Raw genomic sequence first — 25,912 nt, 5'->3', positions numbered from 1 at the left:
TGCATATTATAACCTTTCAGAAGCTTCAGTTAGGTGGTCCTGTTGGGTTTTGCCCTAGGTGAAACACAGTGAAATCCTAATTTTATTTAAAGTGGTACTTAACTACCTTTATTAAACACAAGATAAAGTTATGAAAGGAATCAGTAATAAGGATTTACATTTAAAAGAAGTATTCACTGGTTTCATTCAGTGTTTTACCAGGGACAAAGTGTAAAAAATAATCAGATTTGACCCTGAGAGTCATCAATTAGGAGTTGTAATCAGACAACTTTATTGCCTTTTCTTACTCCTAGGTATTTCAGCACACAAGCAATTATTTGTCAAAGAATTCTTGAAAATAAGAGCATATCCAAAAAAAAGGTGTAGTGTAATCTTCATCTTTATAACTCAAGCCACTTAATTCTCCCTTGTAAACTATTTCTTTCCTTAATAATATTTGCAAACAGGCATTTTATTTATGTTTGTTCTGAGTATTACAGCTTAAAGCCATTTTCTCAAAGTAACTTCTGGGGTGGTTTCTAGGGTCCAAGTAGTGAATGTACTTTCGGGAAGGGAAAAATTATTAGTTCTTTTAAGTTTCACCAATAAGTAAATAGCAAACATTTGCAGGAAGCTTTTGACCTTCCCCTTGGGCTCCCTTGGTGACTCGGACGTTAAAGAATCTACCTGCAATGCAGGAGACCCAGGTGAAGAAGGGAGTAGCTACCCACTCCAGTATTTTGCCTGGAGAATCCCGTGAACAGAGGGCCCTGGCGGACTACAGTCCATGGCGTTGCAAAGAGTTGGACAGGACTGAGTGACTAACACCTTCACTTAGAAGGCCATACTTTTTATGAACTGATTTTTCTTTGTTATGCATTTCTGTTTCTTCTTGTCATATGTCTTTACTGACAGAACAGTATTATGGATGATAATACTTAAACATTTTAACAATAATTATACATTGCTTTATCATGTGCAAAGAGCATTTCAAATCCATTATCTCATTGGTCTTTATAATTGTGAGAAAGAAAGGATAAGTAATATTTCCGTTTTGTCAAACATGGATACTGAGACTTGGGTAACTGTTGCAGGCTAGAAATTTTGACTTCTAAAAGCCTTACCTTCTTCAGTTCAGTTCAGTCATTCAGTCGTGTCCGACTCTTTGCGACCCCATGAACCGCAACACGCCAGGCCTCCCTGTCCATCACCAACTCCCGGAGTCCACCCAAACCCTTGTCCATCGAGTCGGTGATGCCATCCAACCATCTCATCCTCTGTCATCCCCTTCTCCTCCTGACCTCAATCTTTCCCAGCATCGGGGTCTTTTCAAATGAATCAGCTCTTCTCATCAGGTGGCCAAAGTACTGGAGTTTCAGCTTCAACATCAGTCCTTCCAAAGAATATTCAGGGTTGATCTCCTTTAGGATGGACTGGTTGGATCTCCTTGCAGTCCAAGGGACTCTGAACAGTCTTCTTCAACACCACAGTTCAAAAGCATCAATTCTTTGGCACTCAGCTTTCTTCACAGTCCAACTCTCACATCCATACTTGACCACTGGAAAAACCATAGCCTTGACTAGATGGACCTTTGTTGACAAAGTAATATCTCTCCTTTTTAATATGCTATCTAGGTTGGTCATAACTTTCCTTCCAAGGAGCAAGCGTCTTTTAATTTCATGACTGCAATCACCATCTGCAGTGATTTTGGAGCCCAGAAAAATAAAGTCAGCCACTGTTTCCACTGTTTCCCCATCTATTTGCCATGAAGTGATAGGACCAGATGCCATGATCTTAGTTTTCTGAATGTTAAGCTTTAAGCCAACTTTTTCACTCTCCTCCACTTTCATCAAGAGGCTTTTTAGTTCCTCTTCACTTTCTGCCATAAGGGTGGTGTCATCTGCATATCTGAGGTTATTGATATTTCTCCCAGCAATCTTGATTCCAGCTTGTGCTTCCTCCAGCCCAGTGTTTCCCCTGATGTACTCCATAGGCCCTTTCTGAAGTGAAATAATTGTCACCTTTGAAAGGTGTGCTCTTTTTAAATTCAGTGCTACCTCACCTGTCAGGAAATGCAAGTAATTCTTGTTCATTCACAAATAGTTGAATAGCCACTGTGTCCCTATAAAAGTCCCCTTGTAGCTTTTCTAACAGAAGACTGAACCAAGTATCAATGTTATGAAAGCTGAGGATGAGAAATAATTAAATTAGTGGGGGAGAGGGGTTGAGGTTGGAAAAACATGAAATTTGAAACAACAGAGACCAAGGTTTAAATGTCAATGGATGGACTCACTATTCCCTTGAGGAGAGCAGATAATCTCTCTGAAGCTCCTCTCTCTGAAGCTCTGTTTTTTAATCTCTGAAATAAATGCAAAATTACTACGTACCCCTTGGGATGTTGTGAGGATCATCACAGTATAGTTCCGTATAAATGTTTGCAGTTATTTTTAAAATTTGCTTTTGTAGTTATTTTTAAAAATTAATTTAAAAAAATTCTTTCCCATCTATAATTTTGGCTTTTCTAGATGTCATAAAAAGAGTAGCATGTAGTATGTTTGTAGCCTTTTGTGTCTGGGTTTCACTTAGTACAATAATTTTGAGATTCATCCCTATTAAATATATTTGTAGTTGCTTTTTGCTAAAGGGTATTCCACCATGTGGATCTACCACAATTTGTTCATCCATTCACTTGTTGATGAACATTTAGACTATTTTTAGGTTTTGGCTGTCATGAATAAACATTCTAGAAACATTCACATACAGATTTTTGTTTGGACATGTACTTTGATTTCTCTTAAGTTAAAGCTGTTTTCCAACATGTTTACACCATTTTTTATTCTTACCAGCAGTGCTTTGCATATTTGGTAGTACTTAGTATTGGCAGATTTTTTTTTCCATTTTGATGGATTTGTAGTGGTATCTTATTGCGATTGGGAGCTTCTCAGGTGGCTCAGTGGTAAAGAATACATCTGCCAGTGCAGGAGATGCGGGTTCAATCTCTGGTCTGGGAAGACCCTCTGTAGAAGAAAATGGCAACCCACTCCAGTATTCTTGCCTGGAAAAATCCCATGGACTGAGGTGTTTGGCAGACTGCAGTCCACGGGGTCACAAAAAGTCAGACACGAATTAACACCTGAACAGCAGCAAAAACTTGTGGTTTTAATTTGCATTTCTCATTGCATGATGGTGTTGAACGTCTTTACATGTTATTTGCTAACCATATCTTCTTTAATGAGGTGTCTGTTCACATCTTTTGCCCACTTTAAAAATCTAATTGTTTGCTTTCTAATTATTGGGCTTTGAGAGTTCTTTATAGATTCTGGACCCAAGTTTTTTTTATTATTTATGTGTACCGCAAGTATTTTCTCCCAGCTGTGATTACTCTGTTTCCTTAACAGTATTGTAAAGAGAACGTAAGTTTAATTTTTTCTTTTATGGGTAGTTCTTTATGTTTGCTATCTGGAAGTCATTGTCTAACTTAAGCTTACAAAAAATTTCTTTTTTACTGTCTTATAGAAATTCTCTAACTTTAGGTTTTACATTTAGATCTGTAAACCATCGTGAATAATTTTAATTTCTTTGTATGGTGCCAGGTGTTTGTTGAGATTTATCTTTTTTAATGTGGATGTTTAGTTAGTTGCTTCAGCATTATTTGTTGTAAACATTACTCTTTCTCTGTTGAATTACCTTGGCACCTGTGTAAAAAAATCAACAAATACCATTTCTGTGTAGCTGTATTTCTGGATACTATTCTGTTCCATAGATTGATGGCTATCATTTTGCCAGTACCACATGGTCTTGATTACAATAGCATTAAAGTAAGTCTTGAAACAAAGTCATATACAAATTTTCAACTATATTCTTGTTTTCCAAACTTGTTTTAGCTATTGTGAGTCATCTGGTTTTCCATATAGATTTTTCTTTTTATTATTATTTTTGTCTGTGCCACAAGGCATACAGGATCTTAGTTCCCTGACCAGGAATTTAACATACCCCCAGCACCACTGGACTACTATGTCAATTTTAGAATCAGCTTGTCAGTTTCTACTAAAGAGCTTATTGGGTTTCTGTTTGCATTGCATTGATTCTGTAAATCAATTTGGGGAGAACTGACATCTTAGTGAGTTTATACAGCTTTTTTCATTGTTAGGGTGGTGAGTGATTTTTTTTCCACCAGGCAGAAGCCTGTAGAGGAATTTTTTAATGTATTTCAGAAAGGAATAATTTACTTCCATTGTTGATATTATAATTTACCAGCCAATTTCAATCTAAATTAACCCCTTGAGGTCTTTTTTTCTTATCTGGGAAATGGGATATTGTATGGGCTTCCTTTCAGTGCTGTATTAAAGTGTTTTTAGTCAAGATCTAATTTTTAATTGTGTGATGTGGTATATTTTTCAAAATTCTTTTCATCTTTCCCTACTTGAAGATTAAATATATTTTACTATCCTTTGCTATATTATAATTGTGTGAAAGAATAGAAATAATGAATAGAATAATGACACTGAATAGAAATAATGAAATAAACTAACTCTCCTGTTAATAATAATTGGTCTTTCAAAATTAGAGAGTCTTATTTCCTGAACTTTTTGGAAATTAGAAGTACACATCATCAAGAATGATGTGTTAAAGAAGTGTAAAAATTAATTTTTCAAGGAGAAAATGAAATGCAAAGCCTTTTTCTTCTGTGAAATGACCTCCTCCCCTATTTTCTTTATTTAGGAAGTGCTTAGGAAAGAGATACAAGGAAATGACCTGATAGGTGCTTTTTGCTATACACTTAGAGAACTTAGTATTAACTTGTTTTCTGCCAGGTTTCTTTAATTCCAGTTAAAGAAATGCTGAAAATTTTTAGTCTGTACCTCTGAGCGACTTATAGTATCAGTGTTATCAGTCTACAACCTTTTCTTAATCTCTGAAAATTTAGTAAATCTAATTTGTGTTTACTTATTAAATGCCTGACTCACAGTTGTCAAACTCTGTGCCAAGGCTTTCCAGGACATCATAGTGAATTTACAGGGTACCATGAAGTGTTTTAAACCTTCAAAGAAAACACAGCGACATTCAACATCTATCAGATGCCTTGTGGACTACTAGTTCACAGTTTCAGCATTAGGTCACACTACTTTCCTTTCTTTTACATCTTTGCAAAACTGGGTTTTGGATGTTGGCTGTGGTAATAGTGCAAATACTGCATGAAAATCAGTATGGAGGAAGAAAGGAAGGTGGCAGTGTTTAATCTGATTCTCAGGTTTGAGAAGTGAAACAGACCAGAGATGCATGCATACCATTAGTAAGAAACTAGAGTTACCTCAACGCTATATACTATTTGTGTCCCTCCAAAATTCATGCGTTAAAGTCCTAAGCCCTAATGAGATAGTATTAGTAGGTGGTGCCTTTGGTGGGTGATTAGATCCTGAGGGTAGACCTCTCGGAATGGAATAAGTGTCAATGGAGCAAGTGTCTTGATAGAAGAGAACTCCAAGAGCTCCTGAACCCCTTCTACCAAGTGAGCACGTAGCAGAGATGCCATTTAGGAAGCAGGAAGCAAGCTCCCACCAGACAGGGAATCTACCACTTGTTCTTGAACTTCCCAGCCTCTAGAACTAGGAGAAACAAATATTTGTTATTATTAAGTCATCTAGTCTATGATACATTGTTACAGCAACCCAAATGGACTAAGACACCATGGAGAAGGGAAAGAGAAAGGGTATTATGGGAACTCAGAGAGGTTTTTAACTATAAGGGCAAAATATAGACATCTCTCTGCTTTTTGCGGACATTCATGTTTCCTCACAGCCAGTTTTTTCCTACCAGTTACAATTACCCACATCCTCCTGTGTTTTAGTTTGGTGAATCGCATGGATTGATTTGCTTATGCTGAAGAATCCTTGCTTCCCTAGTATAACCTGTGTTTTAAGACCTATACTTCCTTTGAGGTGTGAGACTTTGGTCTTTTACTTCTGCAGGCTTTTTAGAGCCCTGATGAGACTTCTTCCCCTTTCCTTTAATGTCCTTCAGGAAATTTTGCAACCTTTACTGGTCTTTGAAATGGAAGCAACAGAGAATTTTACTTTTTTTTTTTAATAAACATCTTTCTGCAGGTACTGTGCTCCCAGTGGCTAAACTGGGATGTTTTATTAAAGTTTTCTTTTAGATGATTTAGAATATTGGTGGTCCCAAAAGCCAATAAAGGAAAACAAGAATTTGGGGTCATTTGTAGTAAAAGTTTACAGAATATAGATCATAATGATTTAAACTAAGAAAAAGCAGGTTCTTCTCTCTCTTAGACTTGGAAGAGCTTGTGTCAGTGTATTTTAGAGATAAAAGTAAGACAGGAAAATGATTTTTGCTTGTTTGTTGGTTGTTTTAAGAGTGAAGGAGAATTAATACAAAACTGGAATGACAGGCAAATAGATAGTAGACTGACAGTTTATGCTCCCTACTTGAAACCACACACAGCTTCCTAAATTGAAAATTGATGAAGGATGGAAGTTTGCTACAGAATCCTTTGGCAGAGGAAAGGCTGTAGACAGGATGGGTGACATGAAAGTAAAAGCATCAAGGGGTCTACTGTCACAGATTGAGTTTGCGGAGAGGTAGTGCTTCACCACAGTCAGTTTGAAAAGCACTGAGACTTAGAGCAACATGGAACTGGAAAACAACAGAGGTGTCTACAGGGCTAGGACCGAGTGTACACAGGGTAAAGCCTCTTGATGCGTTTACTGTTTCCGGTTTCATCTATGAAAGCTTTTTATACACATCTTTTGATGGTCATACACTCATTTCACTAGGATGTAAAGTTAAAAATAGAATTGCAAGTCCTTAGGGCAGACATATGCTTAGCTTTAGAAGAAGCTGTCAGTTTTCCAAAGTGACTGTAGCCTTTTACACTTACACAAACAATGCCTGAGAGTGTCCACCCAATACCTGCTGTCTGTGTTTGTAAATTTAGCCTTTTTGGTAGTGTATAGTTGTAAATCATTTTGGCTTTAGTTTGCATTGCCCTGGAAATAATGATGTTTGAGGACATTTTCACTTGCTTATTATCCCTTTGGGCATTCACTGTTTTTGAAATCTCATGTAAGGTATTTCCCAGTTTTTAATATTTTTATCCTTTTTGATTTTGTCATAATTCATTGTATTTGCTGGGTGTGAGTCCTTTGTTAGATATATATATTAAAGATATCTTCTCCCAGTCAGTGGATTATCTTTTCCCTTTCTTAATGGCCTTTTGATGAACAGATTTTGATTTTAATAAAATCTAACTTGTTATAATTTTTTTCTTTTATGAATAGGACTTTTTGTTCCTGTTTCAGAAACTTTTGTTTTTTCCCAAGGTTTTGAAGATCTTTTCCTATGTTTTCATCCAGAAACTATATACTTTACTTTTTATATTTAGGTTTATGATTTATCTGGAATTTTGTAGAAGATGTTGGTAGATGGTTGATATTAATTTTTTTCTGATACAAATATCCAATTGCTTCAGCATCATTTATTGAAAAGACCATCTCTTCTCCCATTGTATTAATGCACTTGTTGTAAAGTGTTGACTGTATACATGTGGATTTAATTCTGAACTCCATATTCTATTTCCATGGCCTGTTTGTCTAACCTTATGCCAAGACTTCACTGTTGTATTTACTCTAGTTTTATAGATGGTTTTAAAGTCTGATCCATTTATTTTTGAGATGTTTTAGAAATTGTAATAAGGTACATTTGTTTGATTTTCATTTGCAACCATTTATTCCAAAATGAAAAAAAATATATATTTAATTAAGAATTTAATTTAGAATAAACTATTTTATAGACATAATTAACCTGTCTTTTAGTTATGATAGGAGAGAATTAGCCTTGCAGAACGTTTGCTTTTAAAATAGCCTACACTTTATGCTAATCTAAGGTTATGGGATGTTAGAAACATACTGATATTCCAGAGTTGTGAAAAGATCAGAAAGATGGTTATTAAATGTGCAAAGTGCTGTTTCATTGGCAAAGAGACTTAATAGGCTATTTAAGACCTAGTTCATAGGCCTGGTCTATTCTGCTTTGTTCTGACCTTCTCTCTGCAAGAATATTTTCTTTTAGCCTTATCCTTAGATCTTCTAGTGGTCAGTAAACGTTCATATTGATTTTGAAAATTCAAAATGTGAAGTCTTTGCATCAGTTAACATTTCTAGTGGGAAACAGAAGATATACTGTGCTGGGATTTTAGAGAAAATTTAATAAAGCTCCTGTTTACACACCTGATGGGAAGGCTCCTGGAGACTAGCGACTGCAGAAAATAGCTACCGCCTCTAGGGCTGAAGTGTCAGGAGGAGGAAATGGTGCGGACTTCCAGTGAGAGCTAGAGACACACAAGGTGGGCTTCCTGGTGAGGGGCTGTGGTTGTAGACGGTTGCGGCTTACACCAAGGAAGGACCTGGGAAGTGAAGAGCCTGGTGTCTTCTGCTGTCCGATTTGACTGCTCATCCGTCCTGCTGGACAAGGCCAACCAAAACCTGTAAGTGCAGTCTGTAAGGGCCCGTCTGTTAGGGTGCAGCAGCCGGGAGAGCTAGGTCAAAAATACATCTGGGTCAGTTGGCGGTGACAGAACAACCAGCACAGAATAGTTTGTTTCAACGGGAAATATGAAAGAAAAGATGTTTTTCTTTTAATGTAATGGTTTTTCATAATGCTTTGGGTCTAAAATAGAGAAGTTTTGTTTGGCCAGTACAGCCAGACTTTTCTTTATAACACAGGGAAAGTACACACAGAACAAAAATCTTTTCTGTTCAAGAAAAATTAGCTTACATGTTGTTCAGAATAGTGTATGAAATCTAGCATAGCTAAAATCTTCTTTGTCACTTATCATTTGAACATTTTAAAAATGGATCTTTTTCATAAATGATTTAGGTTTTTTGTGACCATGAGTATATTTAGAAGTAACATAAAACTACATTTTTCCTCTTATCACCTATCATTTATTTAAATGTCACATAACAGAACCATCCTATATAAGTAACATTTCAAGTGATGTGTAATAAGAGACTTTAAGCAAACTTTTTGAAGTGTACTTGTTTATTTCCTTTTTTCCTAGTATGTGGAAATTTTTCAGTATTTCTTTTCACTTGGAAAGAGATAAGATAATGTGTCATGTTGTATCTCAAAAATAGCATTTGAATATTCTAGTTAATATATATCATACTGTTCCTTTTCTATACTGCAATTATTTCTTGTCACTGATAATATTCCAGGAAAGTTCAATTCACGGATAAGCACAAATATGACACAAGCCTGAACTGAAATAGCAGCTGAATTAGCTTATCACTTAAATTGTATCTTTAAATACCTTTTACCTAGGTTCATGATGGTTCGTAGTGGAAAAAATGGTGACCTTCATCTTAAACAGATTGCATATTATAAACGAACTGGTGAATATCATCCAACTACACTGCCTAGTGAGAGAAGTGGCATAAGAAGAGCAGCAAAAAAATTTGTCTTCAAAGGTAAAATACCCCCCATTTTTAGTATAGAGTTTTATGTAGGTGCTTCTCCATGTGGAGTCCTTTGTGGAGTCCTGAGAATTTCTGTAGCAATTGGTTGTTGCTTAAAGTGATAATGCCATTCAGTCGAAAGCAAAATAAAAATCACATTGAAGCCAACTGAAGGCTAGTAAGCATGAAAGGGGCATTTTAAATCATAGACAGAAAATGATAGCATGAAAAAAACCAGAACACTTGTCTAAATTAACACTGCTCTTGTCCCTTGGTGAGTCCTACTTTAGTGGTGCACTTGCAAGCATTCACGTCACGCTCAATGAAGAACTGACTTGATGCCTGATATGAAAATGTTGACCAAGTTATCTTATTTATTATTTCTGTGGTTCCTCCCTCTCACTGCTGTTAAATGGTTTCAGGAGCATATTTATCTTTGAATGCCTAATCTCCGTGAGTGAATTAAATGTTTGAAAGGCAGTGGAATATTTATCTTGAAAGATTATGATCATTCTCCCCTCTTTGTCCTCCTCCTCCAAAAGGGAAGAGAAGTTTGAGATGGATAAGTAAAAAGTACAGTCATCAGATGGCTAAATGAATGTTGGTGTTATTAATGGAAATTTTGCCTATAGGTACAGAATCAGGCTTTTCTCAAAGCAGGTCAAGAAACTTCTAAGATCATAAATAAATACCTATTTACTTCTCCCTGTGTACACCCCTTCCAGTAACACCCTTAAACTTAAGAATGCTAGGTTGCTTCAGCCACGGCCCCCTCTTTGCGACCCCGCGGACGTAGCCCGCCAGGCTTCTGCGTCCATGGGTCTCTCCAGGCAAGGAGACTGCAGTGGGCTGCCATTTCCTTCTCCAGGCGGTCTTCCCCACCCGCGACTGAGCCTGCGTCTCTTATGTCTCTTACATACCTGTTACATCTTACACTAAAGGGGATTTGTTCATTCGTTCATCTAACGATTCGTGCACCAATTGTTTACTGAGTTCCTACTGTGTGCCAGTCACATTTTAGGCCTTGGGAACACGCTGATGAATGAAGTAGATTAGCCTCCTGGCCTCAAGTTGCTTACTTTCTAATTCAGGTAAGGAATGTTCCACTCAGCGTATTCTTAGCTAAGCACACTAATAATGGTGTCTTTTGGAGTTTGAATATTCGTCCATGCTGGAGAAGTGGCAGTTCTCTTCATGCCCTGAATACACTGCCCAGTCATAGGCTCTTTTAGGTGTATCCAAAGGAAAGCAGAACTGTCCTGAAGATATAAGTTCTGCTACTTTCTTGGCTTTACCAACCCTATTTCCTACTCAAATCCAGAAAAACTTGAGAGGTGGCGGCTTACAAAAATACAGCTCTGATGAAACACTCTTTTGGAAAACTCTATTCCAGAAGTTGCTTATCTGTACATAATTTATTTGCTAATTCATGCTATTTTTAGGAGGTGCCTGCTGCAAGTGTTTTTCTAGTTTGATTACTCCCATAGGAAGATGATTTTATACTCCCATATTACATTGTGCTTTGGTGAACAAGCTAGCTCTACTTGATTTGATAGCTACAAAACTATAGCAGCTCATTTTACATATCCAGTAAGTATAATAGCTGAAGATGTTTCAGATTGTATGGTAGCATCATCACAAATATTCTATCTTAGAGGAAGAAAGATTTAACCAAAATAAAAACCTTCATGGTTTGAAGATAAGGCTGTGATTAACTTAAAAATATACAGATGTCTAAAAATTGCAATGATATCATTTTGGTGTTTTTTATTCCAGAAAAGAAGCTGTTTTATGTCGGAAAAGACAGAAAACAGGATCGCTTGGTAGTTGTCTCAGAAGAAGAAAAAAAGAAAGTCCTAAGAGAGTGCCATGAAAGCAACACTGGCGCCCACCATGGCATCTCCAGAACCCTCACTCTGGTGGAGTCCCGCTACTACTGGACTTCTGTGACCAGTGATGTCAAACAGTGGGTATGGCTTGTGTCTTCAGAATATTTGGAAATGTCTTTATAGTATACATTCAAAATTCATTGTTGCTGCAGATTAACTCTAGATATCACTTCTTGTTAAGTACTTTTTGTATGGTTACTTCTCATTAAGTACTTTTTGTATGGGTAGTTTTTTGTGCAGAACATTTAAAGAGAGTTTTATTTCCCTTCAACAGTCTTCTTTAAAATCACTGAAATATAATTTGAAGTAGAACAAGGCATTATTTAGATATTTGAATTTACTATATTTAGATTATCTTAGGCACAGATTTTCATCATTGAACTATTTTGTGTGGCAGAATTTAAATGGGGCTGAAGTTTCTTTGACGAAAAATAAGTCACTACATTTTTAATAACATTCATGTAGTCTTTTCTTGACAAGAGAATATTTCGTGATAAATCAAGCCCAGTATGCTTCTCATCTTTTGTGCCTGTTAACTGTCTTGACATGGAAAATGTCAAGTATGACAGAAACCCCCAACCAACAAATCAAGTTGTGAAGATAATGAAGTTATTCTGAGTTTTGTAACTTTATAACCCATTAGGACCTTCAGCTTCTTCTGATAGAAAATTCAGGGATTCTTGCTGCTAGGTCAGCTGATCCCTACTAGTGTGGTCGTGGGCTCTCTGTAGCAAATGGTAGAAATTCCTTGGTTTATGTGTGAGGATCCTTTAATAATTGTGATAGTGCATTAAAAGACTGTCATTTCAGGCATAAAAAATTAACATATTTAATTTAACCAAGTATCGTTTGTGAGTCTGTGAAGGTATTCCAAAGACCTCAGTGTTTGTATTCACCTTTAGAACCTGCCACACACTCCTTTTCCGACATTCAGTGAAATCTTTAAATCCTTATCATTGAGAAATGATTTTTGGATGTAAGGTTATTTTGATGAGAACTAGTTTAAGTTAGAAAATAAAAATTTTAATCAAAAGTAACTATATTTCAGTAAAATCATTTTAAAAATTTTGTTCGGGCCTTTATTTGAAAGTAGTTTCCAAAATAGAATTCCAGAAATATGTTGAACAATGGCACCTTCCATAAGTTGGTCAATTTATATCTTCTCATCTCACTAAAATGAAAACTCCATGACAGCATTGACTGTATTTTTGTTCATACTCTTTTCCTAGGACCTAGAGGAATTTCTGGTACCTAAAAATATTGTTTGAATAAAGTTATATTTTAATAAGTATTATTGCAGTAGATGAATGAAAGAACTTACTAGAGTGGTATCTTTAAAAGAAAAATCTTTTTTTGCTTATAGAAATTATATATTCATGTACTGATGTAAAATTATAGCAAATGTGTTTTGAGATCTATTCATTTAATAAATATTTATTGATTATAAACCAGAATTATGTTCCATGTGAATGAGACCCATTAAGGTGGTCATTGAATAGTAGTAGCAAGTAATATTTGATTATTCTGAATAAGTTTCATTTTATTCTGAGTACAGTCCAAAAGTTTCTCCCTCAAAACATAAAATTCCTGTATCAACTGTTACAAAGTTCAGATTTATAATATTGCTTTTTTTATATTGGATATATTAACACTTGCATATCTTTTCTTTATTGTATGCCCGTTTTATAGGTATATGCTTGTCAGCATTGCCAAGTGGCAAAAAATACAGTTATTCTAGCACCTAAACAGCACCTTCTCAAAGTGGAGAATCCATGGAGTATAGTTACTGTTGATCTGATGGGCCCATTTCATACAAGCAACAGAAGTCATGTATATGCTATAATCATGACAGATTTGTTCACAAAATGGGTTGTGATTTTGCCTCTTTGTGATGTTTCAGCATCAGAAATTTCTAAAGCTATTATCAACATATTTTTCTTATATGGGCCTCCTCAGAAAATAATAATGGACCAAAGAGATGAATTCATTCATCAGGTAAGACAAATAAGCTACTTAGATCTAGGAGCATATTTTACTCACTTTTCAGTACCCAACACAGTTTATTATGTGATACTTAATAAGTTTAGATAAATTCCTACAGATGTAAAGGTCTAATATTGTATAATACAAAATTAGTTGGACTGGAAATTTTTTTTTTTTGATTAGGAGACCAGTATTTTAGTATCAATACTTACTATGCCACTAAATAATTGTGAAGTTATCTTTAGCTTTCTTCAAACTAAAATGAGGAGATTGGACCAAATAGTCTTTTTTTGCTACTAGCTTAAAAATTCTGTGATTGACATGTAGAAGGAAAATTGACTAAATGGAGAAGTATTATACATCATGTTCATGAATGAGAATATTCAATATTAAAATATCAATTTTTCCCAAATCAAAATTAATTTATATAATTAATGGATTTCTAATCAGCATTAAAAAGGAGGAAGCATTTTCCCTTGCCCTGGCCTTTATCCAAATTAAAGTTAACCTTAAAAATTAAGCAGACAGTAATATATACAAAAATTCTAACAAAGGAATATAGCTACTATACTTCAGGCATATTATTAAATTTTTACAATTGACACAATACTGGTATAAGTAACCAGACTAAGTTCACAGCACCTTTGATATCTCAATCCAGGAGAAATACCTAAAATTATACTTATTAAATAGTTAGGGTTTGGGCCAGGGGGTTCCTAAAGTGATTTCCAGGTTTTATATTAATAATTCACTAGGAGGACTCTGCAAATGGTCATACTCATGCCTGAGATTTATATGATTAAAGGATACAAAGCAAGATCAGCAGAGAAAAGGCTCATGGGGGTAAGTCCAGGGGAAAACCAGGAACAAACTTGGAAGACATCCTCTCCCAGTGGAGTCACACAGGACATGTTTAATCCTCCCAGTGAAGAGTTGTAGCAACACATGTAAATTGTTGTCTACTAGGGAAGCTCATTAGAGACTTGGTGCCTGGGATTTTAACTGGGAGCTGATTACATTGGCACCAAAAATTCTAGGCTCTCCAAAGAAGTTTTCAGCGTAAACCACCTTCTTTGCAAAACAGTTTAGGCACCATGAAAGTGAAAGTGAAGTCGCTCAGTTGTGTCCGACTCTTTGCGACCCCATGGACTGTAGCCTACCAGGCTCCTCAGACCATGGGATTCTCCAGGCAAGAGTACTGGAGTGGGTTGCCATTTCTTTCTCCAGGGGATCTTCCCAACCCAGCGATCAAACCCGGGTCTCCCGCATTGGAGGCAGACGCTTTAACCTCTGAGCCACAGGGAAGCCCTTAGGCACCATGAACCACCCTTAATCGGTTAGGGAATGGTGGAAACCCTCACAGAATCCAAGTTCCTAGTCATCAGCCAAGGGCCAACCTTGTAAGCAGGACTTTCACAGGACAGCAGCCTTAGTTCTGTTGTGTTAACTCTTTCTATACAGGTCCAAACAACTTAGAGTCTGCGTCCTAATCACTTAGCCATTTAAGAGAATAGTAGTCATAAATTGATAGAAAACTATTTTAATTTCATTCTTAAATAGCTGCAGTTAGCTACTAATGGGACACATATACCTGTTGACCTCTGCTTAGTTTTTCAAACCTTGGAATCAGATTGGACACTATAATCATTTCCTGTTTCACACTGACTTTTATACAATTGTTGCTCTTTATCATAGAGCATAGAGCAAAAGTCACTCAGTTGTGTCCAACTCTTTGTGACCCTATGGACTGTAGCTTACAGGCTCCTCTGTTCATGGGATTCTCCAGGCAAGAATACTGGAATGGGTTGCCATTCCCTTCTCCATGGGATCTTCCCACCCCAGGGATTGAACCTAGGTCTCCTGGATTGCAGGCAGATTCTTTACTGTCTGAGCTACTAGGGAATCATAGCACCTATCAAAGAACAGCTCTGTAAAGATACATCATTATCGAGAGGAATGTAGTCTTATCTAATTTAATGTTGAAAACGTAAACTACCTTAAGCTAGTAGTTTCCAAGGTGTCCAACAGATGCCAAGGGGGCCTTTTGGCACAGAATTTGTTAATTATGTTTAAAATGAGAGCTAGTATCACAAGAGAGTGGATTGGGGAAGGATTATTTAATACATTTAATTTAATTAACAGCATAAATAAAAATGTTCTAATTATTTCTATTTTATAATATGATTTTAGAATTACTGCATACCAAAATTATTTTCAGATAAATTAAAATTTTTGTGTTTTTTAATTGAAACAAGCAAAAATTCAATTTACTTAAAAAAAAAAAAGTCTCCTAAGACTGAGTTAACATTCCAGGCTTAGGGAATAGAGGCATAGATTTGAATGGAAAAATCACCAAATATTTAAAAATTAGAAATTTATATGTGGTAAAATAACCAACACATAAAGGCCAAGAAACAGGCCAACAAAAATCAGATTCATGCAGGAAAGTGCTAATGCCTTTATTATAAAAGATTCAAACAAAAAATTGAGTCAGTGGCAGAAATGTAATTCACAAGAGGGAATAAAAATAATATGAAAAAAGGTTCAAACCCAATAGTAATGAGTAAGGTAAATGAACACCATTATTTGTTTATCCATATCAAGAAAAATAGTAATAATAACAAAAATGCCAAGTAGACTACAGGCAAAATAATACAGCTTTACATTACTGGTAGAATTGCAACTTGAAACTAACTCTTGTAAAACAATTTGCCAGAGATCCAGTAAGAGCCGTACACACACACACGCATATATGTCTTCTGGTTAAATTAAAAATCTGGATAAAAGATTTTATTACATATACATACATATTTTATGTAGATAACTATGTAAAAAAATATATGGACTCTAGAAAGTGGTCTTGATGAACCTATTTGTAGGGCAGCAGTAGAGACACAGACAGGGAGGACAGACGTGTGGACACAGCAGCGGGAGAGGCTGGGGACAAATTAAGAGAGTAGCAGTGAAACATACATATCACCACGTGTAACGCAGACAGCGGGCGTCTGCTCTATGACGCAGGGGGCTCAGAAACATACACATCACCACGTGTAACGCAGACAGCGGGCGTCTGCTGTATGACGCAGGGGGCTCAGAAACATACACATCACCACGTGTAACGCAGACAGCGGGCGTCTGCTCTATGACGCGGGGGGCTCAGAAACATACACATCACCACGTGTAACGCAGACAGCGGGCGTCTGCTCTATGACGCGGGGGGCTCAGAAACATACACATCACCACGTGTAACGCAGACAGCGGGCGTCTGCTCTATGACGCGGGGGGGCTCAGAAACATACACATCACCACGTGTAACGCAGACAGCGGGCGTCTGCTCTATGACGCGGGGGGGCTCAGAAACATACACATCACCACGTGTAACGCAGACAGCGGGCGTCTGCTCTATGACGCGGGGGGCTCAGAAACATACACATCACCACGTGTAACGCAGACAGCGGGCGTCTGCTCTATGACGCGGGGGGCTCAGAAACATACACATCACCACGTGTAACGCAGACAGCGGGCGTCTGCTCTATGACGCAGGGGGCTCAGAAACATACACATCACCACGTGTAACGCAGACAGCGGGCGTCTGCTGTATGACGCAGGGGGCTCAGAAACATACACATCACGTGTAACGCAGACAGCGGGCGTCTGCTCTATGACGCAGGGGGCTCAGAAACATACACATCACCACGTGTAACGCAGACAGCGGGCGTCTGCTCTATGACGCAGGGGGCTCAAACATACACATTACCACGTGTAACGCAGACAGCGGGCGTCTACTCTATGACGCGGGGGGCTCAGAAACATACACATCACGTGTAACGCAGACAGCGGGCGTCTGCTGTATGACGCAGGGGGCTCAGCCCGGGGCTCCGTGACAAGCGTGAGAGGTGGCATCGGGTGGGAGGTGGGAAGGAGGTTCAAGAGGGAGGGGCATACGTGTACCCGTGGCTGATTCATGCCGGTGTATGGCAGAAACCAACACAACATTGTAAAGCAGTTAGTCTCCAATTAAAAATAAATACATTTAAAAAATTTTTTAGAAATTAAAAAAATAGATGTAAAGAAGCTAAAACAAAAATTTGTATAGTTAACTATACAAATTGTATGGGGTTTTTAAGAGTAATGAGGTTATAGATTTGTTTTCTTAATTTTTCAGTTTGTGTTATCTTTATGTTGCTTCTGTAGTTATTAGTGATTAAAATATACATAACCATCTGTTGTTTTCTGATTGGTGCTCAGCAATAACTAGTTCTAGCCTTCCAGATAGGCTGTCCTAGCCTCTTGCAGGTGAGTAACACATCTGGCCAGAGAAATTAAATGAATGAATGTGTTCCATTTTTATCCCAAAGTATTAAAAACTTCATGCTCAATTCTTCATTCTTCCAGTCTTATTCTCTCTCTGGAGAATCAACTGAATATTTCAGGTATTACACTAAGGGATAGTGGATTTTCTCTCATCCAAGATTGTTGAGGTACCAAGGGGAGGACAGTTGCTTTGGAGAGACACCCTGACCTGTGGCTGACCTTGTCCTCAGTTCAGTTCAGCCACTTAGTCGTGTCCGACTCTTTGCAACCCCAAGAATCGCAGCACGCCAGGCCACCCTGTCCATCACCAACTGCCAGAATTTACCCAAACTCATGCCCATCAAGTCAGTGATGCCATCCAGCCATCTCATCCTCTGTCGTCCCCTTCTCCTCCTGCCCCCAATCCGTCCCAGCATCAGGGTCTTTTCCAATGAGTCAACTCTTCACATGAGGTGGCCAGAGTAGTGGAGTTTCAGCTTCAGCATCAGTCCTTCCAATGAACACCCAGGACTGATCTCCTTTAGGATGGACTGGTTGGATCTCCTTGCAGTCCAAGGGACTCTCAAGAGTCTTCTCCAACACTACAGTTCAAAAGCATCAATTCTTTGGCGCTCAGCTTTCTTCACAGTCTAACTCTCACATCCATACATAACCACTGGAAAAACGATATAGCCTTGACCAGACGGACCTTAGTTGGCAAAGTAATGTCTCTGCTTTTTAATATGCTATCTAGGTTGGTCATAACTTTCCTTCCAAGGAGTAAGCGTCTTTTAATTTCATGGCTGCAATCACCATCTGCAGTGATTTTGGAGCCCAGAAAAATAAAGTCTGACACTGTTTCCACTGTCTCTCCATCTATTTCCCATGAGGTGATGGGACCAGATGCCATGATCTTAGTTTTCTGAATGTTAAGCTTTAAGCCAACTTTTTCACTCTCCTCTTTCACTTTCATCAAGAGGCTTTTTAGTTCCTCTTCACTCTCTGCCATAAGGGTGGTATCATCTGCATATCTGAGGTTATTGATATTTCTCCTGGCAATCTTGATTCCAGCTTGTGCTTCTTCCAGCCCAGCTTTTCTCATGATGTGCTCTGCATATAAGTTAAATAAGCAGAGTGACAATATACAGCCTTGACGTACTCCTTTTCCTATTTGGAACCAGTCTTTTGTTCCATGTCCAGTTTTAACTGTTGCTTCCTGACCTGCATACAGGTTTCTCAAGAGGCAGGGCAGGTGGTCTGGTATTCCCATCTCTTTCAGAATTTTCCACAGTTTATTGTGATCCACACAGTCGAAGGCTTTGGCGTAGTCAATAAAGCAGAAGTAGATGTTTCTCTGGAACTCTCTTGCTTTTTCGATGATCCAGCAGATGTTGGCAATTTGATCTCTGGTTCCTCAGCCTTTTCTAAAACCAGCTTGAACATCTGGAGGTGCACGGCTCATGTACTGCTGAGGCCCAGCTTGGACCTTGTCCTCGCAAGTAGTAAACGTTTTGAGTTGAACCCCTGAGCCTGCTTGTGTTTTGTAACTTGCCTACCTTGACTAAAGTAGCAGTCATCTGCAAAATAAGGAATGACTAAGAGCTTTTATTTTTTCCATCCAATAAGAAAGAAATGAAGCTTTTACTAATATGTATAAATTGATAATAGTCTCCTGAATCAACAAAGCAGAAGATCGTGTGTCGCACATGGTATTTAAATGCATCTTGGGAGAAAAGTGAGAATCTGCAACATGTGGGAGTCCATAGTGGTCCCCTCACTTATTTTTTTTGCTTACTGACAGTAATCAAGTTTCTAGATACTGTCTAGTTTTCACCAAACTACCCTTCATAGAATGGGCTTCCCAGGCTCGGCGGTAAATGCAGGTTTGATCCTTGAGTTGGGAAGATACCCTGGAGAAGGAAAATGGCAACCCACTCCAGTATTCTTGCCTGAGAAATCCATGGACAGAGGAGCCTGGCGGGGCTATGGTCCATGGGATCGCAGAAGAGTCGGACATGACTTAGCAAGTGACACAGCAAACAAATGGTCAAGGAAAAGGCAAGATTTAAATTCTTTTGAAACCCTTCAATCAAGGGAAAAATAAAATACAAACTTTTAAAGTCACTGTTTTTTTTTAATATATTTTTCAGATCAATGTAGAACTATGTGAATTGTTTGGCACAAAGCAAATTGTTATTCCTCAAGCCTCCCAAACAATGAATCCAACTGAAAGTACATCTAGCACAATCAAAACATTTCTTTCCAAACATTGTGCTGACTACCCAAACGACTGGGATGATCACCTATCAGCTGTTTCATTCGCCTTCAATGTTACTCACTTGGTATGTATCTTTTTATAATTCAGTACTTTTGAGTTATGATTATCTCTTGGCTGCATGTTTTATGACAAATGGTTGTTTATTTTTCTTGATAGGAACCTACTAAAAACACACCATATTTTCAAATGTTTAATCGAAATCCTTACATGCCTGAATCTTCAGATATTCGTGAAGTGGATGGTGATAATACAAGTATGTTTGCCAAAATTCTAGATGAAATTAAAGAAGCTGATAAAATAATGGAGAATAAGACAACTTCAGTGGACCAGGTGATTCTAATAGGAAAAAAACTATAAAAAGTCTATTAAGTGATATAAAAATGTTATTTCAGCATATACACACACACACACATACATATGATATTCACTTAAACCCAGTTTTTTCAATTGAATTCTGCATGTCTTGATTAAACAGTCTGTTTATTAGCTGTGAAATTCTGAGAGGCGTTAATAGGACCATGTGTTTTGGAATGAAGGTACAGCTGAATTTTCAAATCCCTGGTCTTGCTTCCCAGTTGTTTAACTTGGGCCTGTTACTTCATCTCATATTACTTTATTTTCTTTATAAAGTTAGGGTAATAATACTGATTTTGAAATACTGTTTAAAAAAATTAAATGGGATTCTTCCCTAGCTTTCAATAGCATTTCAATAATGTTTTTATTATAATATTATCTGTATTTACTTTCAAGAAACTATAGCTCTTTCATCTTTTTTTTTTAATACTTGCAGGTGGAAAACAATTTTGATGAACTAAATAAAAGCAAAATCATTGTTAAAAAGAAACCAAAGCAATTAAATCCATTTCATCTAAAAGTGGGTCATGAAGTTTTACGGCAGAGGAAAAACTGGTGGAAGGATGGTCGTTTCCAGTCTGAATGGGTCGGTCCTTGTGTCATAGACTATATTACAGAAAATGGATGTGCTGTTCTGCGGGACAGCACTGGAGCTAGACTTAAAAGACCTATCAAAATGTCCCACCTGAAGCCCTATGTAAGAGAATCGCATGAACAAGGTAAATATCTGTCCCTTCTCTACATTTTTACTTTCTTTGAATGAAAAGAGAAGTTAAATTATAAGAAATCTCTCCTCCTCCTCCCTGCCTTTCTTTTGGTTGGGTTTTATTTTCCCTTTTCGTTTTTATAAAATTTCGTACAGTGTTGGAGCCCAAAGAGTGTTTTTTATTAGCATATGGCTTCTGAAACTGTCAAGTTTGTAAGAGACTTTATTTTGATTTCTGGTGTACTTTCACACACTTTTTCTCACAGTTCATGTGCAAGATACTGGACGTCTTTCATAGAGGGAAGAATTACATCTTCATTATTTTCACTTTCAGCATATTTTGTCACTTTTAGCATGACATGATAGTAGCTAAGATAAATAATGCCAAATTTTTTTTGCCAAATTTTTTGTTGTGAGATAAATATATAAAGGGATGTTTAAAAATATGATTCATTTTTAATGTTGCATCTTAGTCATGGCCATCATAGATGAAGAGAAGGTGAGAGTGAGCGCTACTGAGAATGATATGAAACGCTATTATAGGAGGTGAACAGCACCCTAGATGATGTTACTTGCTCTAAAACGTGAATCTGAATAGTTAAGATATCCTGATCTTCTCTAATACTTTCTTTTGTAGACTAGAGCTAATTGACATGGCTTTCAGTTTAAATCCTACTTTATTGAAGCTCTTATTTTGTCCTATTGTATCTGCTCTCTAGAGTTTCTTTGAGGTAGATAACTGAGAGGGAATAAATTGGTATCTTAGCAAGTTACTTTTGTTTTTTCTGTAAAGAAAGATAAAGCATCAAAATTATTTGAATCTGAGTAACAAGAAAGATGCAATTTAGTGCCTTTTAAAACAGTATAAACAACTGTGTTATTTAACAGCCTTAAGTAAATAATAATTACAAAAATAATGATAATAGATAACCCTCTTTCTTAGGATATGAAGCCCTTGAGGCTGTTCAGCTGTTTCTGATCTGGATCACAACTCTCATGTTGAAAGCTCCTAGTACCTTTCTTTCTGCTTATGACAGAAGCAGTTGCTCTAGTAAACTTATCTTGGATCATTCCAACTCAGAAAGCTCCCAGTACCTTCATTCTCTATTAAAAGAAGCATTTTTATTCCTTGTGCCTTCTCAGTTCTAAGCTACCCTTTGTGATTTCTTCCTTCTGCAAGTTAAATAGGAACAAAAGATTATAAGGTGCAGGTCGTCTTTTCTTCTGATTTTCCCCTCAATCTTTGGTGTTCAGGACTTGATTCCTTCTAATGTGTTAACCTTCCTAAATTAATGCAAAATCTTTTTTTAAAATGTTACTGCATCAGGATCTGTTTCACCGTTTTGTAACTTGCTCTTGCCAAAGAATTTCTTAAAGAGACCTAACATTCTGCTACTACTGAATATTTCAGAATCCAGCTGAATAGAACAATTTCTAAACAGAAGCAGGACAATTTTTGCTTCATGCTTAAACTCTCTGCAGATTATTCTTCCAGTAATACAAAGGAAATTGCAGAATTAGTACTAGTGTACATATAAGGAACCTGAGATTGGTGGATAAGATTATTTTTCTTTGTGATCAAGAGAAGCACTAATCTAGCTCTCCTGGAGCCTGGTTCTTGTTTGTTCTGGTCTGTTTTTGTGTTCCTCTTATTGTTAGAAATTCAAAACAAATGTGATTTCTGTCATGTTTTCCTCTAGTATCACATATTTCCTCAAAATCTTCACCTCAGAAGCTGATTTTAAAGTCTTTGAACTAAATTTAAAGCAAATATAATAAAAATAAATGGAAAAAAAGAAAAAATAAAGCAAATATAATGTCTCTGAGTAGTCATCCCATTCTTTTGACATAAATTTGAACATAGTGTAGCCAGAAGGACTAAGGGTTTGTCTGCATTGTTGCCCTTACCAGCTTCAAGATATCATAACTGCATTAAAGCTCACCATCCAGAACAGATAGGCTTCTGTTGCCAACTTCTCACCCATTCTTATCCAGAGGGAGCACATTCAGTACTAGGTTGACAGTGTTTCTCATTGCTGTTTTAAGCAGGCCTGTGTGTCTGTCTGTCTAGTTCAGTTCCAGGAACCTTTTCAAAACTATTTTAACAAAAAATTTTATGCCATACCATCCTGTCTCTTCATAATCATAATATTTTCCTTTGAGTGGAAGAATGTTATTGACTCCTTATTGTATGTGACATAGATTTTGAGTAATTTTGTTTTGATTGGGAATTATCATGATCATTATGTGTCTGCCTCCCCTAAAGGCCTTGGTCTGATTGCATCTCACAGTTTGTGAAATGGTTTTTATTCTTTTATAAGTTTCCCATTGCTGCCGTAACAGTTTATGACAAATTTAGTGGCTTAAAACAACACAAGCTTACTGTCTCATGGTTCTATACTTAGAAATCCAGTGTAGGTCTCAATGGGCTACAGTAAGGCATAGCAGGCCTATGTTCCTTTCTGGAGGCTCAGGAGGGGGGTTTTGTGCATTTTCTACCTTCCAGAGGCTGCTCACATCACATGACTTGTGGTCCTCTTCCTGTCTTAAAAGCCAGCAGTGGAGTAGAGTTCCTCTCACGTTACATCACTCCAGCCTCCTATTCTTCTTCATCTTCTGCGTTTCAGGACACTTATGCTTGGGTCCATCCTGATAATCCAAGATACTCACCCTACTTTAAGGTTGATTGGTCAGTTGGTTAGCAACCTTAATTCCATCACTACCCTAATCCTTCTTTACCATGTCAGGTAGCATAATCACAAGGTTCATGAATTAGTACATAGCCACCATTGCTGTTGCTGCTGCTAAGTCGCTCAGTCGTGTCCGACTCTGTGCGGCCCCATAGGCGGCAGCCCACCAGGCACCCCCGTCCCTGGGATTCTCCAGGCAAGGACACTGGAGTGGGTTGCCATTTCCTTCTCCAGTGCATGAACGTGAAAAGTGAGAGTGAAGTAGCTCAGTCGTGTCCGACTTCTAGCAACCCCATGGACTGCAGCCCACCAGGCTCCTCTGTCCGTGGGATTTTCCAGGCAAGAGTCCTGGAGTGGGGTGCCATTGCCTTCTCCGATAGCTACCATTAGGGGTCCACTATTCTGCCTAACACAGTTATGGTCTGCACTCACAATAGAAAACAAAGCTTAGTCCCTATATTAAATAAAGCTTCACTTTATTATTAATACACAGTCATCTGTTGGTATCCACAGGGGATCAGTTCCAGGACCCCAATGGATACCAAAATCCACGCATGCCCAGGTCCCTTGTTATGGAATGGCCCCCCCCCACCTCCACATCCATGGCGCAGCTCTTGGGGTATGAAGACCAGTTGTAGTTTCTGCAAAGTGCCTCCCTTGGACCTCTTAGTTATGTCATCTCAAAATCAGAATCATGTAGTTCTCTGTTAGTACTGGTTTAGCTGGTATAATAATTAAGTAGTATCAAATTACAGTTATTTATTTTACCATGAGAAAAGTACTAGTAGGGCAACGCATGTACTAGTTTTAGGATATCAGACCATGCATAGGATTAGTTAGGACACTTCATTTCAGAATTAGAAAATTGTCCTGAAACCTTATACTTTTTCTCTTTGAAAAAATAAGCTAATCCAAATCACTGAGACTTTTCTGAGGCTTTGGTTTTAATATGTGCTTTTTATTTTTCTCCTTAGTGAAATTTTGACATTCTTATCTCACTTTGTTTTTTACTCTAAGACTAAATAAGGAAAAGTATGTAAAAACTGCTGATAACATCTTCCTGACATGTCTTGAAAATACCTCTCCTTCTGAGAAACTAAAGACTTAATCAGTCAGTCTGGTCAAAACTGAAATAATACTTTCATCAAGCATTTATATTAGTAACTAAATCAATAGAATGAAAAAATAAAAATTAAGTAAATTCTATCATGTAATGTGACTGAGTAGACTAGTCCTTTAATATGGTTTTGTTTATTTCTGTTTATATTGTGGGCAAAACCTTATCTTGTTCTTTTCTTTATCTGTAACTCAGGATTATTCTAAATTAGTACTGTCTAATAGATAAATAATGAAAAAACTATGTAATATATAATTTAAAATTTTCTAGTAATCATGTTAAAAAAAGTAGGTGAAAATAATTTTAGTAATATATTTTATAATAATCCAATATATCTAAAATAGTATTATTTCAGCATTCATGTAAGGCCTCAAAACTCTCTTTCTGGTAAATCTTTGGTAATCTTTTCTGAAGTTAAAGAACATTTCTGTTGGCTTCACTAGATTTAGAACAAAGTAGGATGGAAACATATTTGACCTTTCCAAATGAATGAGAATTGTTTTTTCTGTACAAAGGCAACTTGAAATCTCCAGAGTAGTTTTCCACTGTATATAGTGTAACTTGTGTAGACTTTGCTGAGTATAATCCTGATTCGCTGCAGTTTTGTCCCACTCAGTTACTTTAAACTTACTTAAAAGAAAGTGTATGTGTATACATTCATATATATATTGGTTAGTTACATATGGACGCTCTGGTCTTTTACAAACAAGTGAGGTTGATCAAGTCCTTTTGTTTCAAAGTCTGTGTAACCAGGAGGTGCTTACACTCAAGGTCTTTGAATTCATTTTCAGGAAATCAAAGGGATAACTTCTAAAAACTTTACATCTAACCATAGTTTCCCTGTTGATACATGTTTACTGAACATATTTTTCTATAGTAGACCTGCTTTATCTGTATGGAAAAACATTTTGAAACAGAAAACTTCCTTCATCAAAGATCTCTGCAAAGATCCAATTTGGAATACTTAAAATGCTTATAGTAACTGTTCTCACTAATACATTGTGGCATTGTACCCTGAATCTATGAAATTCTCCATGACTTATTAGAAAAATTTCATCAGCAACATTTTTACCCTACCTAACCTTTCAAGTTCTTTTAAATGACTACCTAGCTTTCTGTTATTAACAGACTAATAGCAAACTTTGAT

The 25,912-nt window shown here is 37.1% G+C and overlaps 1 protein-coding gene across 5 annotated transcripts in view; it reads left to right on the top strand.

The window, feature by feature from the left end:
- The window catches only part of GIN1 (gypsy retrotransposon integrase 1), a 30,789-nt gene that overhangs the window by 1,160 nt on the left and 3,717 nt on the right, over window positions 1-25,912 (top strand). For 2 of the 5 annotated variants that reach the window (XM_020890610.2, XM_070465867.1), the window contains exons 2-7: window positions 9,322-9,467; window positions 11,232-11,425; window positions 13,034-13,339; window positions 19,771-19,962; window positions 20,055-20,228; window positions 20,689-20,971. In XM_020890610.2, the coding sequence (XP_020746269.2) occupies window positions 9,326-9,467; window positions 11,232-11,425; window positions 13,034-13,339; window positions 19,771-19,962; window positions 20,055-20,228; window positions 20,689-20,971 (1,291 nt within the window). In that variant the 5' untranslated portion in view covers window positions 9,322-9,325. Of the gene's footprint in view, window positions 1-293; window positions 8,483-9,321; window positions 9,468-11,231; window positions 11,426-13,033; window positions 13,340-19,770; window positions 19,963-20,054; window positions 20,229-20,688; window positions 20,972-24,161; window positions 24,302-25,912 lie in introns of those variants that run through there. The other 3 variants (XM_070465869.1, XM_070465868.1, XM_020890614.2) reach the window with 3 other exon arrangements.

The sequence above is a fragment of the Odocoileus virginianus genome, chromosome 3 (assembly GCF_023699985.2).
Source record: "Odocoileus virginianus isolate 20LAN1187 ecotype Illinois chromosome 3, Ovbor_1.2, whole genome shotgun sequence".
NCBI lineage: Eukaryota > Metazoa > Chordata > Mammalia > Artiodactyla > Cervidae > Odocoileus > Odocoileus virginianus.
This window is presented reverse-complemented; position numbering and strand designations above follow the sequence as displayed.